Genomic DNA, 18,564 nt, shown 5'->3' on the forward strand with positions numbered 1-18,564 from the left:
TGACGCCACACCCGAAGTGAAGAGCACCTGGAGCAGCATCATGAAAGGACTGAAGGATCTACATAATTTGGAGATCCCACGATGGATTGGATATTCAAAACCTTCCGTCGTTTCCGCAGAAATTCACGTGTTCGGCGATGCATCAGAGGCAGCCTACGGAGCAGTAGCCTACGCACGGCTCCAACTGGAGAACGGAACTCCTTACACCATTCTCCTAGCCAGCAAAACGAGAGTGACGCCTCTTCCAAAAAAGAAAGTAACGTTACCCAGACTCGAACTACTAAGCTCTTTGTTAGCAATCCGTTTAGGAGAAAAAATTCGAACCTCCCTTCACACCGAGTCATGGAAAACGACTTACTGGACAGACTCCCTCGTCACACTTGGATGGATTAGAGGAGATCCTTATCGTTGGAGACCGTTCGTGCGAAACCAAGTGGAAACCATCAGAAAATTCTCCAACGCGGAATGGCGGAGACATTGCCCCGGATTGGAGAATCCAGCCGATCTCGCATCGCGGGGAGCGCCAGCGCATGCGCTGGTGGAATCGAAACTTTGGTGGCACGGACCAACCTGGCTAACAGAAGAAGAAAGCGAATGGCAAAATTCTCCAGAAAACCATTCCACCGAAACTCAAGAGAAAATCGAGGAAGAGGTCACGAAGAAAACGGCGACCGTCTCCTTTGCAGTGGTCGAAACCGCCCAGCCAATTGAATGGCACCTCGAAAAAATCTCTATATGGACAAAACTACTTTTCAGAACAGCCTGGATCAACAGAGTGCTCAACCGTATGAAGAAAAGAACGCGCGGCCCAGGACTCGAACTAAAAGAAATAATCACAGTCGCCGGAAAAGAAATTACAATCGACAAGATAGTCACCGAAGAGCTGAACGAAGCGGAGCTAGCCATCTGCAGACACCTCCAAGTAGAACGCTATCCCAAAGCCTTTTGGACACTCCAGCTCGGACTGCAGATTCAACCAAAGGAGAAAATCACATCGCTCCGACCGGTCTGGGACAATCGAGATCGACTCATCCGAGTCACTGGAAGAGTGGCGCTCGCCCTCAGGGATCGAGACATTCAACCACCGATCCTTCTCCCAGCAAACGATCCTGTCGTAACAATGTTGATAACTAACAAACATGTATTTAATTCACACACAGGAGTAAAAACGACACTGTCAGAACTGAAAGAAAAATATTGGATCGTGAAGGGCCGCCAACAAGTGAGAAACGTTTTGTACGCCTGTGTGAAGTGCCAGAAGCTGACTTCACCTCCTTTCCGACAAATAGCAGCACCGCTACCAGCCAACCAACTCCGCGATGCCAGGGCATTCGAAATAACCGGAACCGATTTCGCTGGACCGCTGTACTACAAAAACGCGACTCCGAAAAGGAAATCCAAGTCGGCGCCATCCGTCGAACAAGTCATTCCGGAACCTCCACCAGAAGAAGAGAACCCGGATGCAGCGGAGCTTCCCACCGAAGAAGCTCCCGAAGAAGAAGACGATGGTGACCAACTGGATCCAGCGCACCAAATCAACAAAAAGCAACCGAAAAGTTACGTGTGCATCTTTATTTGTGCCGTGACGAGAGCGATTCATCTGGAGTTGACCAAAGACATGACGGCTCGCTCCTTTCTGTTAGCTTTCCGTCGATTCTCCGCCAGAAGAGGCCCAGTGTCAGTGATGTACAGTGAAAATGCCCAAACTTTCCGTTGTGCGTCTCGTTATCTTAAAAACATTTGATCCGACCCATCCGTTCACGACCTCCTTGCCATGAGAAGAACCAGCTGGATCTTCTCCGTTAGCCTCGCTCCATGGTGGGGCGGATTCTGGGAGAGAATGGTGAGGATCACGAAAGATCTATTGAGACGATTCAACGGGCGTGCATGTCTCGCGTATGACGAACTGGAAGTGAGTTTAATCGAAACGGAAAGTGTGATTAACGCGAGACCGTTGAACTACATTGGAGAAGGAGCGGACGATCCGCTCTCGATTACTCCGAATCAGTTTCTCAACAATCGTCGTTCAACTTGTGCTACGGCGGAGCCAGCAGTCAATCTATTGGCTCCCGATTCAACAAGTGAACTACTCAAGAAAATGGATCAGAACAGGCGCGATTACGTCAGTGACTTGTGCTCGCGGTTCGTCTCCGATTACCTGATGCAGCTGGATAATTTCCACGCAAAAGGAGCGTCGGGCAGAAAAATCCGCGTCGGAGAAGTCGTCGTAATCCACGACAAACTTTCCAAACGGCTCATGTGGGAGACGGGAGTAGTTAAAGAATTACTCCCCAGCTGCGACGGCCTAGTCCGATCCGCAATAGTTAAATTCCCAAACGGTGAATTATTAACCCGAGCCATTCAATGTTTATATCCCGTAGAACTGAGAGAAGATCAACCGGAAGATATGGAGATCGCAGACGGTGCATTGAATCCGGAGCCAGCTGAAGCAACTGCTCCGCAATTTCCAAATCCACCTGATCCGGCTCCACTCCCATTGCTTCCGATCGATCCAACTGACGTCGAAGAAGATGATCATGTGGCCAATGCGGCCGCTACTGACGTCGGCGAGGTCGAGTCCCAAGGCATGGGCTCTGGTGGGGAGTATGTTGGAAACGAAAGACGTCCCCAACGGCCGACGACGAGATCCGGCCGGACAACCAGGATTCCGTCCCATTTACAGGAATACGATCTTCGGGGCCCCCGATAGGTGGCCCCTTGTCACCCGCCTAACTGTACTGATTCTTTGTGCCCTTTCCCCCCTTGGTGTCAATGTAATGTTCTGGAGGGGGTCCGGCCTTCGCTGTCTCAATCTATCCATACTACAAGTCAGTTCAATACAGTCAGGTTAGCAATCTCAAATCAGTTTCATCATCTTTATTCATTTCATCCAATATTCGGTAAGGCAACTTTGACACTACTTCCCTGCCGAACAAATCCTTTGAAAAAAAAACCTGTCAAGGTTTTCGCACCTAAATTGAAAGGTTCTTTTTACAGGTTTTGGAAAAAAATTTCATAATTCTATTTATCACGGAACGTTCAATAAAATCAATAAAAGATTTCCTCTGGATTCTAATAATTAAAGTATTGGCCGAAAAAAAAATTTCTTTATTTATGCATTTAAGATCTTAAAGATCTAACTTTTTTGCATTCGTCGTTTTCCTTCAAAGCACAAATCGAACTTTATGTCAAAAAATTAATTGATAATTTACTGACGTTAAACTGAAATGACAATTTTAACATTATTTTACTTAGGAAGATTGAGAATTACAAATTTTGAGAAATTTCTTCAAGGTCAGCAATAAAACCCCGTGGGGTAAATCAATATCCATGAAATTTTGAATCCATGAAACATTTGTGTCTACATATTCCAATTCACATTTCTCAGAACCATCTTCCACTATAATGGAATTTTTCTCACAAACAGAGCACAACTTAAACCCATGAAATCCCTATTACTCTGTTTTACACTACGCATTGTGCGTTTACATTTCGGTGCCGAGCGACAACAAAATTCACCAGACTTTCTCTGACAAAGGGGGAAATAATTCTAGAAATTAAAAGGTTTTATTTTTACACACCAGTTAGAAGAGGATGGAAGAAATGCAGTTGGATTCAACTTCTCGGAAACAGCAACGAGAGAACGGGATATGAGTTTTTTCACGAATTGAGTTTACTATAGCAGACGACACCCGTTGTTGGCGTCAACTACACATTCCACAAGGCTTAAAGTGTCAGACTTGTTAATTTTTTTAATTTGTATTGTAGAATGATGTTGCGAGCAAGAGATCGATATGATTGAGATCCTTATTATGAAGATCCATCTTATGAATATGGCGATCTAGAGTATGATGAGGATTGCGAACTATACGCATTGGTTTTCTTATATGAGGGCGAGGACAGCCAGGAGGAATAATTCAGCAAAATTAATGATAAATGCTGAATTCATTGATCCCTCTCTCCTTCAAAATAATACCCTTGTTCTCTAGTGGCACATTTCCTCCCTTGTACGTCCATGGCACGTCTGTACATCCGAGCCATATCCCCATCCATTTTGAAAATTTTGGATCAATAGAAGATAGCTATTGGATGTCTATCATCGATATCCAATAGATATCCCTTTTTTGTCTTTTAGTTTATCCACCCGACGTATATTATGTATATATAATTTATTATTAACTAATGCGCTGATAGATTATAAAACTAGAAACTCGTCGCACTCAGAATTTTAATGTTAATACTTAGAATGTAGTATCGTAGGGAAAACTAATCTACAGTAAACAAAACAATAAGATGTAAATGAAAAGAAAGGTTTATTTAATGAAAAATGAAATTCATAGTATACAATCATTAGACAACAACAAAGATGCAACGTAAGATTGTGGTTTCTCTGGAGTTATTATTTCAAATGAAGGCACTATAAATGCTTTGCCAATGACTTCTCGTAGTGGTCAAGAATTAAGAAAACTCAAATTCCACACTTCATAACAATGAAGTTGAGGAGAAGGTATCGGTAAAGTTAAAAAGTCACCATCATTCAAAAACTGACGTCCGATGATAAGAATTTTATTGTTTTGCTCAACAAAATTTTCGATTAAAATGACGTGATTGGCAGTAAGAAAAATACAATTATATTATATAATCAGGGATAATGGTACACAATGTCGTTCCTTTAAAAATAAGAGTTTTGTACTGAAATCCCAAAATTCCAGGCAATACAGGGCCATTTTGATGGTAGTGTAGCAATTGATCAACCAATAAATTGTTTCTCAATTCTTCTTGTGCATTCAGCATTTGTACTATTTCAATTTCACCTATTCGATTTACAAGTTGTTGAAGGGGCATTGCACTTTTTCTGACTAAATTTTTTAGAATTTGCAAACAATTTTCAAAAGAGTATGCACTGAACGAATCAAGTGGGCCAAAGCAAGATACATAAAAAACGACATGAATTAAGTGATGGATGTTGGAAGAAACAAATTGAAGACCAAATAGATTAATGCAATCATGAACAAATTTCACTAAAAGATTTTGGCAATAAATAAGGATTTCTGGTTTAAAACACTTTGTCTTGTCTGATAAGAGTTTCATTGCGGTGTGAAAGAGCAAGAAATGATCGAACAAATCATCTCTGATTAGGTTTTTATGTAACACAGGACCCAGATATAGTTTTACCATTCGATACGAAGTTGCCTTCCACTGACCGACAAACTCCAGAGATTCAATTTTTCTTGGAAACTCAGAAGAGACATATTTCATGCACTCAGAAATGCGGTGCGCTAATATAGCGCGACTCACTCTTGACATTCACACTCGTTGATATTTCCCTTTGATATAGTGCGAAATGAGCTTCTTCATTGCACCTAAATCTGTTACATGCATACCATCCAACAAAACGCCATCAACAAATTGAAGTGGAACAGATTTTCCAACAGCGATGAACCAGGTAAATGATGTTGTGGATTTTCACGAAAACGAAAAGAAGCGTCGGTTCTCAGGGGGGCATTCAATTCAGGAAATACTATAAAAATACTATTTCTCTTGTTTACATTAGGCCTATAAGAAACACCTGCAGTGACGCATTTCAAACAACTGAAATAGCCCGTGTGGCCTTTGATGCACAAAATGAATGATAAAGCTGGGCGATCACAAATAAAAGCCTAAATCGGAACGAATACAATTATTAAACAATATTTAAAACCTGTGACCTCCAACAGCGTAGCCTCTTCTACGAAATCCGCGAGATAGATATTGACATCTATGGGTTTCTTTGGTCCCCAATAAACACCGATGATAAAAGGCTTAGATCTTTTCACCCAAGCAATCTTCCCTAATATAGGCCAAAACTGACTGCTGCCACTTTTCGCGATAGGTATACCATCAATGTTCACAAAAATCTTTATGTCAGAACCCATATCACGTCCTAAAGTTCGGAGTGACCGTGACAAACCCTTGGCAATTCCAAAATGAAAATATGAACCAGGATCGACTAACTTTACTGGAACGTTGCGTACGGACTTGAGAAGAGTGCGGTAGTCTTTAGGGATAGACTCGTAACTAGGATGTTTTTGGAGAATCACCAGCAGCTTGTTAACATGCGTCCGTGGTATGTTGCAGTAAACTGTCCAAGCAGCCAAGTCTCGGATCAACTGTTCCTGTTCTGTCACTGCGGGTGGTAATAAATATTCGTCTTCCCATTCTCCAAAATCCCAATCTTCTCTACGGTCTCCTCCTTCAGGTTCCCCTTCGGGATCACTTCCATATTCGTAGGAGTCGTATGAATCTTGACTACTATCATATTGGGAATCGCAGTCTGTGAGAAGGTGAAGATCGACTGTTTTTTGAAGAGATGAGTCAGGAAAATCGTGAGGAGGTGGCGGTGAATCGTGAAATGATGCGCCAAGTTCTTCTTCTTCACTCTCGACTAACGATGTCGGTTGAAGAGGTGGTGTTATTGAGCCGTGAATTAGTGCTCCTTCCGCTTCAAGGTGAGCGGCATCTTTCCTGATTCTGTTGCGCAGTTGTCTCTCACTGACAATGGTTCTCTGTTTTCTTCTCATTGCTGATTGCCGAGCATCTATTTAATCTGAAAATACAATTATAGAAACTGTAAATAATAAATTCATAACAAAAATAAATTATTAAATAGGGATTAAGTTTACCAGCGCTAAAGAATCATGCATCAGAGAAAATCCTTACAGCGATAAATCACTGGCTGTTGACAGCAGCATATGTTAGGTTTTTCACATGAGTTGTTTACATGTGATTCAAGAAAGCAATGTGAAGTTTTGGATTCTATTAAAACACAAATCGGGAAAATTTAGAGGAGCTGAAAGTATAGTAATGGACAAAAATTAATCGATAAAATAGGGAAAAGGTTTATGAGCATTAACCAATCTTGAAATCAACAGAGCAAGAACTCGATGAGAAAGCACTAGCAGCAGTTGGGAGATATATCCAACAAAAGATAAAGATGAAACAATCTTGAAGTCAAGACGAGAGCAATATCTCTTGAGAAAGCACGTTGTTAGAGCTACCAAACACACGATAAACATGTGTGCTGCTTCATTATCTGTAATGGCGTAATGTAATGGCATAAAATTTAACTATAAGCGATCATTATTAAAATTCCACTTACGACTGAAAGAATATCAATAATAATGATGATGTTGCTAAAAATTAACCACAAAAATAGCTGTAGGTTATTTACGAGTGTTAGAAAAAAATGGTAGCCATTTGACAATGAAAAGAATGAGATCGCGTCTTTAAGATGCACCGTTGCCGGTTGATAAATATTATTACGCTTTAGGTAAAATCTAGTAAAATAAATAACATCGTTCATTGCGTAAAGTTTTTGACTGTGTACGAGGTTTTAATAAAATTTATATTCAATACCCTGTCGTTATTTGATCAAGTTGCGATGCACAACTTACCTGCTGGACAGTATTGTCAAACATGTCACGAAGGCGCAGGTAAATGTTTTTTATACCTGGTGGCTTGCAGTTTTCAATAGCTATTGCATTGCAGGTAGACTGGGCGAGGTTGTTGTAAACGGGAAAAAAATCCGTCAATGTAAAGGCTGCAAAGAGAAAACATGCAATTTGCAGGATGGTGAGACATTCATGTTGAAGTTTATTTTACCTCCGTTAACCTCTACGCCCGTTAATTTGATTTTCCCGTTGATGCGAAAGTCAACTGGTGGTAAAGTCGAATTAGGCAATCTTCAGTTCCAGTATTCTTTCATTAGAAATTGGTGGTAATAACGTTATTCAATTCTAAAGTGACAAAAGTAAAAAGTCCCAACGATTCATTTTGCATTTTAAACTAGTGGCATTCCAAATCGTTCCACACATGTGCAGTGGATTGTTGACATTTATGGGTCGAATGCTAATGGGTTGGCATTGAACTCGGACATGACTTGGCGTTTGGCATAGTTTCTCGAAGACAAAACCAATAATAAAAAGTTTGAACCCATGAGCCATTTGCTTCCTCAGATACGGGCAACCAATAGAATGAACTTGGACAGCGTAACAATTGCTGTACCCACTATGGCAACTTTTGGTGTGAAGACCAGCAATTTGGTAATGTTAAAGCCATACTGGATGCGGAGAAGAACTTAATACGATTGATTTTTCCCTAGGAGCACTTTCTTGATGAAGCGAGGCAGTTTGGCATACCAATGGTGGACATTTACTTTGTCATGTATGGGAACGGCACTGATACAAAAAGCGTTACATTTGACCCCATTTGTAAGTCGGGAACCAAAATATTGTTGGACATTAAAGAGCTGAAATGCATTCCTGGAGGAGAAGTCGAAAAATGCGAAACGAAATGGTTGAGGCACCTAGAACACAATTGTCGTTCCAGAGTATTCACTACTGGTCTTGCTGTCGGGCGCACACTTTGCGGAGCGTGGAAGGATTTCACAAACAAAGATGATGCTAAAGCTTGCCAAGTAGTCCAAGATAAAAAACAATAATAACTTTGGTTGTCTGCATTACACCTGTCTCATTTAACATGGAAGAAATAAAATGTAGGTTTTTCTTTTAATTTTTGTAGCATTCAATCACTTTGCTCACACAAATACAATTGCATCGCGAAATATTGGGAAACAACAGCCAAATTTTATGAATTGACAGTTTTGCCCCGGTCCACGTTGACTGTCGCTAACCAACAGAAACGTCGGCAACGGACTCGCATTTATTTCACCATGCCCATTGTTTTTTTTATTTGTCTATGCACTGGTTTGCTTCAAGCATTTTATTTTTTTTCCTCGCCCAGGACGGCAACAGCGGCTAGTCTCGCAATGAAGATGACCATTTAGTCATTTACATACACACATATATATAAATATATTGAAATAGATCTATATTTGTTTATAACATTGCGAGAGGCTTCAGTTTAACGGTTAATTCTTATTTTCTACTATTTTCAAAGCCACTCACTTTGAAAAAAGTTGTTTGCAACAAGAATGCTGTTTTCAAGATTACTGAACATTACCAATTGATTAATTAATAGTTTACCTGAGAAAGAAATCTCGCCGGCGTTACAAAGAGGCTTGATAAACCAATGAAATACCAAGTTTACACAACATTTCGAGCTTACAACATGTAAAGCTCCTTTCAGGCCGAATAATTTCGAGAAACAACAATTCCGCCAACCCTTCGCGCCTAAAGAGCTTTGGGAGGCCTCTGGGGAATTGGGTGAGGAGCGACAAAATAAAAGGGGTTGCATTAATTTGGGGCTCCCGTGCTTCGTCGCTCACGCCGCGACCTTCGATCCATTCCATGCGACGGGGACTAAATTGTTTTACATGTATAGAATGACTAAATTTTTAAAACTACTTTACAAGTTTCAGAGTAAATGAGCATAAAAACCGGAAAAAGAAAGTGAAACATCAAAAATAGATTGCACATACGAGTCCACAAAGTTGGCGGATGTAACTGCTTTCATTTGAAGCAGTTCTCTCTATTAACGGAAAAGACTAAATGTGCGTTGTGGTTTTTCTTATAAGCGCCACGTCTGCGCAATAAAAAAAGACGCAGATTGACTTACGGGGAGATTCACTAACAGATGAGTTTGCCTTAGCCCGTCTATTCGCGAAATGTCAGGCTCACTTGGCAATGACTTGATTATTTCAGTTATTCATCTAATGATCTGTGTGAAAAGCACGATTTCGCCTCTGAATCTAAGAAACAGTAACTAGCTACGGTGTGGTATAGAGATACTTATTGATGACGCATGCAACCTTCAATGAAACACCACTGTTGATGCCCTCTGTCCATGGTTGGCTGCTGTGACGGTATACTCGGCTGCTGCTGATGTACAGTATGGTCCAAAAAAATCCAAACAACCTAGAAGCCACCTATCATTTCATTGGTGATTATTAATCATTTCCTATCATTTTCCTATTATTTAATTAAAGAAATAACGAAAAACGACGATTTGAATGTCAATTAAACAAGTTTCCATTTTTTGGGATCCCGAGATTTGAACTCGGGACTAGAGGGGTAGAAGAGAACCACCGTTACAACTAGACCAAGACAGAGTTATTGAAGCAGTTTTATTTGAAAACTAAAAACAAAACAAGAAAGGAAAACAAATAATTTATTCCTGAAAGTGTTTCGTACCCTTTGTTAATCGTTTCTTTATGAATTTATCAACTCTGCCTTGGTCTAGTGGTAACGATGGTTTTCTACTGCCTCTGAAGTCCCGAGTTCAAATCTCGGCATCTCAAAAAATTAAAAATTGTCTAATCTAAAATCAAATCGTCGTTTGCCGTTACTTCTTTAATTAAATAATAGGAAAATGATAGGAAATGATAATAATCACCAATGAAATGATTTCATTAACGTAACGAGCTCACGGCATTCGGTCAAAATTGACTTGCATGAAAAGTGATTGAAAGTGACATTACGATAACTTTGAATTTTTCCCGCTTTATTGTGCAGGATTTGGACAGCTTTTTCCTTTTCGTCACTTGTCGAAAAATTGACGGTGAGCCTAAGGCTATTGCAATGCGGTTATTCGTTTTTACCCGCAAAGGAAATTCCAGACAGCCTGTCTGGTTTCATTCATAATTTTTTTTTGTGGGGGGGAGACATAACCGGTGGCTAAATGAGCCTATTACCCCTTTTTCTTTCTCCCACCTTTCGCTTTGTTCCTAGCCCCCCAAAATTAGGACCGAAAGTTAAACATAATTTCCCACAATGTGGGTAGGTGGCTTTCAAAATAAAATCACTGTTATGATTTTTTGGACCATACTGTATTTCTGAGTGAAAGGAGCAACGATACAATTAAACGTGGTTGCATTACAAGTTATTTTGAATTTGGTCACGACATTCTTGGTACCAAATGAATCCAGTTCTTTTTCTGCCATCACGTATCGTTGTGGATCAATATCGTTCTGATGTATCTAACGAGTCTCGACAATCTTCTTCAGCGTAGTCAGACACAGTTTTGGATGATCGCGTTCCACCTTTTCCCAAGCCTCCGTCGCCATCACTTCGCTGGAGAAATTACGGAAGAATTGGATCGCATACTTCTTCAAATAAAACGCCGAATGGTTTTCTTCGGTGAAAAAAAGTAATTGCATGCAATTATCTGCCGAGATCCGGTGAATCAATTGAGTCTCGCATTCCATTTTCAATTGGTCCAACAGATACTTTGCGGCCACTTTGAGGATTTCAAAGGGCATCGTAGACTTCATCTCTGATTCCGAAAGACGACCAGTAGAGATAAAGTGGAGGATTTCCCGAAACACGAGCGGCTCGACGTCTTCAATTTCGACGGGTTCCGAAAAATAGTCTTCTGTTTGGTATTGAAACATGGCAGCAAAAAAAGGACTCCTCGTGGCCAAAATGATTTTGTGGGCTCTAAATTGGCATCCACAGACGTACAAGGTGATATCGGCAAATTTCATAGTTTCAAAGATATTTTCCATTCCAGCAAAGGCGAGTTGATTGCTGTTGCTGAACGGTTTCTCTGGGCTATTTGCAGCTGTGGGCAACTTGCCACCACCACTGAGGTCTGTTGTAATTAACTGTTCAATCTTGCAGGCCAAGACGAGTGTGCCATTGAAGAAATTTTTGTCAAAATCTGTTTTCGTGATTTCGTAAACACAGTGAGGCGCCCTCTTACCTCGAGGGATAAAGGTGCGTTGAGGAAAAATTTTTTCGTCATTGCGGTTCGAAATGGCAATCGTCACTCCAACATGATGATGAAAAGGAGAGTAAGGCGATAGCAAATTGATCTTGATATCACCACCCTCCTCAAACAGTCGTGCACTTCACTTCGTTTCCGTGCCTTTTCTAGATAAACTTCATCCCAATCAGAATTGCCATACTCTTCAAAACTGTCAGCTAAATTGTTTTTTTCAATACTCCACTGAAATTTATGTTGAACAAGGTGAGTCGACGGTTCGGCTCGGCACCCAACTGCTCTTGCTACATTTTCTGATGATACACCTAATCAATGCTGTCATGTATAGGTATCTGACCACATTTGCGCGCTTGCAAAACGTTCTGAGCCGAAGGTGTGGCTTCTGCGGAAACAGTAGGCATATACCCATTTTTTTTCGCGCGTTGCAATATTTTGTTTACTTTATTTTGTTGTTTCAGTGCGGCTGAGGTTTTTCTCGAGACCTTGGAATGTGGGACTACAGCGAAGCATGCTAAGGGGGCCACGACAAGGCTGGACCAAGAAACTAGGGGCAAATGAAATGTATAACCTGCACGGATGGTCTATGGGTCGCAATACAAATGAAAAAGTTTAGTACAAGTACAGAATGTATGGTCAAAAGCGTTTTGCTTCCTTGGTTTTTCTTTGCTGTTCTTTTTTATTGAGCTCTGTAATCCTCATCTGCCTTGTGACAGCTTGCGGTTTGGGTAGTAACCAGTGGTGGAAAAGTTCTTTACGGAAATTTCCAATTTCCGTTATGATGTTTGTGTCGTTGTCTATTGTGTGGGTGACAGAAGGAAAAGGTAAGTATACACACAAAATTCTCATGCCCAGACAAGTCAAGTTATACGAACTTGCGTTCTCTACCGGAAATGCTACCAACAGTCAAAGAGAAAATTGTAAAATTTTACGCTCCCAATTGCTATCTTTCAACATTTTTTAGAGACATGGTAAGATGCAGTCCCCTTTTTGAACAAGTAGTTTCGCGCTTGCTCTCGTCATTTTGCTGCAACATACTCCGTCAACATGTTCATAAAAAAAAGTAATATTCGCCACTACGGCGACCCTCACGAATAAATTGAGATATACCACCCCCCGCCTTCGCATCCCTTTAGGCGTTCTCGTCCTCCAAACGTTCCTTTTTCGTGTAGTATTTTATAACGTCTTAAATTTTAACTTAAAAACTAACTGTATCCCTGAGGATTTCAGTTTACTAAACTCTCGAAAGGTTAGGGGCTCCTAATGCAGTACAAGTCACAATAGTCTGCTGAGAAAGGCAATCCGAGAGTCGTTATTGGGTTATTGCTCGACTAACCAGAAGCGAGGAAATCGGAAAAACACGATTTTGGGTATTTTTGAGGTAAAATTTTTATTTTTAACCCGTGAGAAAGTGTGGTGTAGAGCTTACTAGACGCTGCATAACTTTAAACATGAAACTATGTAACTCTATCAACCCTTTCAATGCATTTAAAAATTGACTTGGTGCCATTTATTTTTTACGACTGTGATTTTCCCAGATCTGATAGCAGATGGCGCTACGTTAGGTAAATACGAATCCCCCCCTACCCCATAAAGCTATAGTAAGAATCGGTTAAAATGTAGAGTGGGTCAAAGGTTTAAACGTTAGGTCAATTCCACCAACATCGCCACATCTTAAATTATTACAAACTTGCATCGGAAATTTAATCTATCCTATCGCAGCCGGATTCCGACAGTCAAAATCTTTTTCCATTTGGGAGAAGCAGTGAAATTCTGCTATTCAGACGCAAACAAGTTTGACGTCATTGACTGCTCTGATTTCGTGCATCGTGTTGGGTTAGCCAATTTAGTTGTTGTCTGCTGCCAAAAGTTGTCGGATAACCCGAATGCAGTTTTTTACACCAAAATAGCAACTGATTGTCATCATTCGGCCAACACCATCGTCGAGACATCTCTTTGTACTTCATTGAGTATGATTCCCACCATTTAAGGGTTAAGATTGGCTGACCATGTTGAATTAAGGGATTCTGCCGTCGATATGTTACGTTGGAGTACCCTTCTAAGAAGACGTCCAGTTAATCTCTGCTGGCAGAAAGTACCAAACTTTCAGAACATAAAATTGGTCCCGTCACCTGATTTAAATCGATGCATAACAAAGTTGGCCAAACTTTGTCATCAAACAACGATTACCAAATGATTACCAAATCCCCAATCTACGTTGGAGAAATGTAGAGGAGGTGAAGTCTTCTATACTCCTCTAACATTCTACTATATTTTGGATTCGATGATGAAGCGACTGGGACATGATTGTTGGTTACCAGACCTACTCGACATCGCTCCTCAATTCATTCTGATAAGAAAAACATTGGGGGATTCGAAGAATGGGAAGAAAATGATGAAATTGTCAACTCAATTCAATCTATTCCTTTTGAAGTGTGATTGAAATTTGAATTCAATCACACTTCAAAAGGAATAGATTTGGGGACGGTGTCGTTTTTACTGGCCAGTGATCATGGTTTTGATGAAACGTACGATGCCATTGTTTTCAATGCTTTCGACGGAATGCCACTACTACTCTTAGAGTCTTTTAAATCAATTCGGGTAGAGGAAAACGATGTGCCGTACCCGATTGATCAAAGCAAATCTCAACTTCCGCTGCATCCTAAAAATGAAATGCACATGAAGGTTGAAAGTTGTATCGAGTCAGAAAAACAGTACATCCTTAGGATTGCCATTGAATCTAGTGGAAATGTTTCAGGTGAGTAATTTTCCATTATAATTGGTACATTCGTGCTGCAAGTACCTATTTGAAATGTTTCCATTTTTACAGGATTGAAGATATTCACTAACGAACAGGCCCCTTGTGAATCCTGCGATGACGTCACAGTTTCATTGACTCAACCCAGCGCAATCAAACCGTTATCGCTCACATTTACATTTCCGTTCCTTGCGAAAAATGTCCCAGCAACGCTCATTCGCATCATATCTACTTGTTTGTCGCCACTCGCCATCCATTTTTGGTAAGTCCATACCATTGACATTACATCTAATTGCGCAATTGTCTGTGTTATTTTCTTTTTTAATCTGCCTTCAGTATAGAGCGATGAGCCTAGACTGAGATTGCGCGGCGTTGAATAGTTCAACTGCGAAAATATTTATGAAATTGTATTCGTCTCTGCCATAGGTCTCATCGTCGAAGTGAGCTAAAGCAAATATGAAGCCGATTTTGGTCTCCATCCTGATCTTGTCTGTCGTTATGGTGTTGACGGTGCAGAGCCCGTTGATTCTCCACAACGACAACACGGAGAACTATTACGGAGGGGGTCATCATCTTGATTTTGCGTTAAAAGGTAACCACACGTCACTGAAGTCAGACAGCAGATTAGCGTCTCCTATTTTTCTTAGAACATGATCAGTGATTCCCATCAACAGTGACTTTAGTAAAAACTAAAGCTACCGTCACTCAACGTGCATCACATCCACGACCTCATTGTCTGCCTGTTTTGTTTCCGGACGCCGCCGTCGTGACGTCGAAATCCGACCGGAATCCTACACAACGTGAAGGAAGAATTAAAGGGCCGAATTTCCCTCTCGCCTTCACTGGTTCAGTATGAATGAGTTTCATTTTACAACGTCAGTCCAATACTAGATTAGTACCTTGTACTTTATTTTATGAAAGAAATGAGGAAGAATTCGGTCGACCCGAGTCAAAACGACAGCGACGCTGGAATCTCTTTAGAAGTCGAATCAAGTTTGTTTAACAAGTTTTCCACTCAGAAAGTCTACATCTGTCACGAGACGTTGACGTCAACACCTATTAACTATTACCAAAACAATTGCAGTGTAAGCTTGACTGCCACATGTAGCAGCATCACTTGACAACAGACGTGCGGATACGGTGGCTAATAGTAATAACCTTTGGGTTCCTGCCTATTTTAGCCAAAGTTATTTTGTATTTATTAAACTTTTTTTTAGAAAACGCAGCAGTGGTGATTGCATGGGTTTCATTTGATTTGATTCGTTCTACTTGAAGTCATTTGGTCTCATGTGTAGGCCTATGCGAAACTGGGACGTCAACGGACCTATGAGAATGTATCAATCAACGTTTTGGTTTCATGATCGAATAGTATAAATCCCAATCCTTGTTCCAGATTCTTCTTTTAATCAATTAACGTGAAATTCCAGGTGAACTTTGTTCTATTGAACTGTTTTTGTAAAGTAAGCATTTTCACTAGAAATATTTCATTTCGTGTTGTGTTTGTTGTTTCTTCCTTGAACATATTGAAATTTTAATTTTTTTCCTTTCGCACCGGGAGCGCCGGTGCGTTGGGTCGCGATATCAGCAGGAGCATAATGGATGAATATAACTTAGTTTCCGTATTAAATTGTTTTTTTGTTGTCGCAACACCAGAAACGCGTTTAGCCGCTGCTTTGAGGCAGTGGGAATAACCTGCACCATTGCGTTGGATGCATTTGTATGGAAATCCAGCACATTCTTCTCGTGGCAACACATTTGAAGCTGCCAGAGTCCAGTCGAATAATACCCAAAGATGTCTCACAATTTCATGGCAAGTTTAACATTTTTTCTTTCAAAGTACACTGACAACCGTAATTTATTATATTTAATTATTGACGTATTATGGTTACAGTTGATGCTGTTGGTGGTTGTTGCAGTGGCCTTGCTGTACCCTCAAGACGCGGCCGTTCCCGCCAATTCATCCGCAGCTATTGCAGTTGCGTACGGTTTAACAGCTGACCTCTGTGTGGATGACCGTGGCCACAACAGCGACAGATGTGTAAGGGTTGATACCCGGTGGTTCTTTCGGCATTTCATTTTCTGAAGTTTTGTTAGACGTGAAATGGACTGTGAAACCACCAAGACTACATATGCCAGTCTCAGCAATTTCGACAAAAACGATGACTCGTTGGCATTAAATGGTTTCCATTAAATGTTTTTGAACAAAAAGGCTATTACTGTATTTAAAAAATGAGATTCGTAATATGTAATTGCTCTTCGTCACGTTATGTTTGTCGATGAAAGTTAAGAGAGAATTTTAAATCATTATTCGCGTGTTTCCTCTGTCTGTTATAGGGTTATGTGCAAGACTTGTTGGTTTTTTACAAGGACTGGTCTTGTGTTAGCTATTTATAAATGCTGGAAGTTCGTGTTTGGTCTTCTGAGATGCAACAACAGCATATCTCAACTTTACATACCATTTTTGGTCTTAAAATTGCATGCAGCCATCCAAAGGATGGTAATCCAATAGTTCAGACACACTAGCTACAAGAAATTCACTTTCAGGTTTCTTCCTTTAGGTTGTATGCATGGATTGAATTGTCTTGGTCAAGAGTTTGAAACAATTTTACTATCAAATAAGCTTCTTTTCCAATCCAAATGATTCTCCGTACCTGCCCAAACTCAATCATTTTATCAACAGGTCTTTGTCGAATAGCAACAAAATTCCCTTTTGAGTTCTGCTTTCCCAAAATCTTGGCTTTGACAGAGCAGAGGATTGTATCATTTTGATTCAAAAAGAATTTATCTATTATTTTTTGGCCCCCATGCAGTGTTGACAGGTGGGAGGCTGTGAATGTGTGTGTCGTTAAACATAAATCCCGTGATCTGAATTTGTTTACACTGTGGCTTAGTGCAGAAAGTTGGTTTCCAATTGCTAGTGACATTGCATTGTTTTTGAAATTACAAATGTTATATGCTCCCTTTTTGAAAAACGAATTTTGTAATTCGTATTTGAAACAGGAATTGTATGTCGGTTGGCCATTCCTTCTAACAACTGAAGGGAAATGAATCGATAAATGTTGTTTTGGCTTTATTGGCAAACTGGGATTCAGATGTTTGAATAGATTTTAATGTTCCTCATACAATTCCGAGAAGTATAAAAGCATACTTTCTGTTATTGTTGGAGAAAACACAATATCTACGATAGTTTGTAACTACAAGATAAGTTTTCAATGAAAAAAGATCATCTTAATCTGTAACAAGGTCTCCAAAAAGGTAGGTAAAGATGTGAAGTAGAGCCATCATTTCACAAGCTGCAAACTTTGGGGAAAGGCCTTTTACATACGTAATTGGATTGAGTTGTGGAGGTGTATTTTTCTTGTCTACTTCCATCGTACTAAGCATTTGACGCAATCTCTCATTGAAATCCTCAATCGTCATAAGCTTCCACACATTAATAAATTCGTACAGAACAGTACCCAATAATTCGTAGGGAATAATTACCTCAGGCCCAACATGCATCAAATCAGTAGACCTAACTTCAGCTGTATGAAAAGACCTGGAAATATTCAGGACACTGTCTTGTTTAACTCCACAAACAATATAAGAAACATTTTCCGGTGATGCTAGGTCTGCAAAGTCCCTTCCGTGTTCCTCTTTTGACCGAAATTTAAAGTTTTCTTCGCGGAAATAAGTTTGAAACTCGGCCCTTTTACCATAACACATAGAACAGTTATGGTCATATGAAAAGCTGCAGGTCAATCCATACATTTCATGTTTTGCTAGACAGTCACCCAAAAATTGTGAAATGCTACCAAAAAATCTAACCTCCCCTCGGTCAGGTATAGATACGACAATACCTTCAGTCTAAAACTCTTCTATGTCTTCCATGAAACTACGCAGTATGGGGTGAAAACCATGCTTTTTCAAATCAGTTACGTGGCACAAAGCAAAGACATGCACATTTTGATGACAAGTGTTGTAACACTTCGGTAGGTTTTCTATGATAAAATAGAATACCCCAATTGAGTTACCAGCAGAATGGCCACGTAAACAGTTCGTCGTTCCTATTCCTTCATACAATATTTGAAATCTCAGTGAAACTTTACTTCAATCAGAGAACAAGTTGTGTTGTTTGAAGAAAGTAACGTCGGTGAAATTTGTGTAAA

The 18,564-nt window shown here is 40.3% G+C and overlaps 4 protein-coding genes and 1 long non-coding RNA gene across 5 annotated transcripts; 3 read left to right on the forward strand and 2 right to left on the reverse strand.

Annotated features, from left to right (window-relative positions):
- Positions 1 to 40: 40 nt before the first annotated feature.
- On the forward strand, positions 41 to 1,744 carry LOC124352060. Its single transcript, XM_046801986.1, has one exon. The coding sequence runs from the start codon at positions 41 to 43 to the stop codon at positions 1,742 to 1,744; it is 1,704 nt and encodes a 567-aa protein (XP_046657942.1).
- Positions 1,745 to 1,840: 96 nt separating this feature from the next.
- Positions 1,841 to 2,710, forward strand: LOC124352220. Its single transcript, XM_046801995.1, has one exon. It carries the CDS (start codon positions 1,841 to 1,843, stop codon positions 2,708 to 2,710), a length of 870 nt encoding a protein of 289 aa, XP_046657951.1.
- A 2,936-nt stretch (positions 2,711 to 5,646) lies between these two features.
- LOC124352377 lies at positions 5,647 to 6,790 on the reverse strand. Its single transcript, XM_046802008.1, has 3 exons — positions 6,663 to 6,790; positions 5,702 to 6,586; positions 5,647 to 5,660 (listed from the first exon to the last, which is right to left on the reverse strand). Exons 2-3 carry the CDS (start codon positions 6,558 to 6,560, stop codon positions 5,647 to 5,649), a joined length of 873 nt encoding a protein of 290 aa, XP_046657964.1. The 5' UTR covers positions 6,561 to 6,586; positions 6,663 to 6,790.
- A 603-nt stretch (positions 6,791 to 7,393) lies between these two features.
- LOC124338226 lies at positions 7,394 to 8,283 on the forward strand. The gene is made up of 4 exons (XR_006917698.1): positions 7,394 to 7,472; positions 7,528 to 7,756; positions 7,829 to 8,081; positions 8,141 to 8,283. It is a non-coding gene; the product is annotated as an uncharacterized LOC124338226 (long non-coding RNA).
- Positions 8,284 to 10,915: 2,632 nt separating this feature from the next.
- Positions 10,916 to 11,682, reverse strand: LOC124352516 (speckle-type POZ protein B-like). Its single transcript, XM_046802073.1, has 2 exons — positions 11,641 to 11,682; positions 10,916 to 11,551 (listed from the first exon to the last, which is right to left on the reverse strand). The coding sequence occupies exons 1-2, from the start codon at positions 11,680 to 11,682 to the stop codon at positions 10,916 to 10,918; spliced, it is 678 nt and encodes a 225-aa protein (XP_046658029.1).
- Between the last annotated feature and the right edge of the window lie 6,882 nt (positions 11,683 to 18,564).

This window comes from Daphnia pulicaria, chromosome 1 (assembly GCF_021234035.1).
Source record: "Daphnia pulicaria isolate SC F1-1A chromosome 1, SC_F0-13Bv2, whole genome shotgun sequence".
NCBI classification, from domain to species: Eukaryota; Metazoa; Arthropoda; class Branchiopoda; order Diplostraca; family Daphniidae; genus Daphnia; species Daphnia pulicaria.

Coding starts and splice junctions, on each gene's coding strand:
- LOC124352060 (XM_046801986.1), top strand. CDS start 41: ATGAAAGGACTGAAGGATCTACATAATTTGGAGATCCCACGATGGATT.
- LOC124352220 (XM_046801995.1), top strand. CDS start 1,841: ATGGTGAGGATCACGAAAGATCTATTGAGACGATTCAACGGGCGTGCA.
- LOC124352377 (XM_046802008.1), bottom strand. CDS start 6,560: ATGAGAAGAAAACAGAGAACCATTGTCAGTGAGAGACAACTGCGCAAC.
- LOC124352516 (XM_046802073.1), bottom strand. CDS start 11,682: ATGACGAAAAAATTTTTCCTCAACGCACCTTTATCCCTCGAG. Junction 11,552..11,640: donor ACGCACCTTTATCCCTCGAG/GTAAGAGGGCGC, acceptor TTGGCCTGCAAG/ATTGAACAGTTAATTACAAC.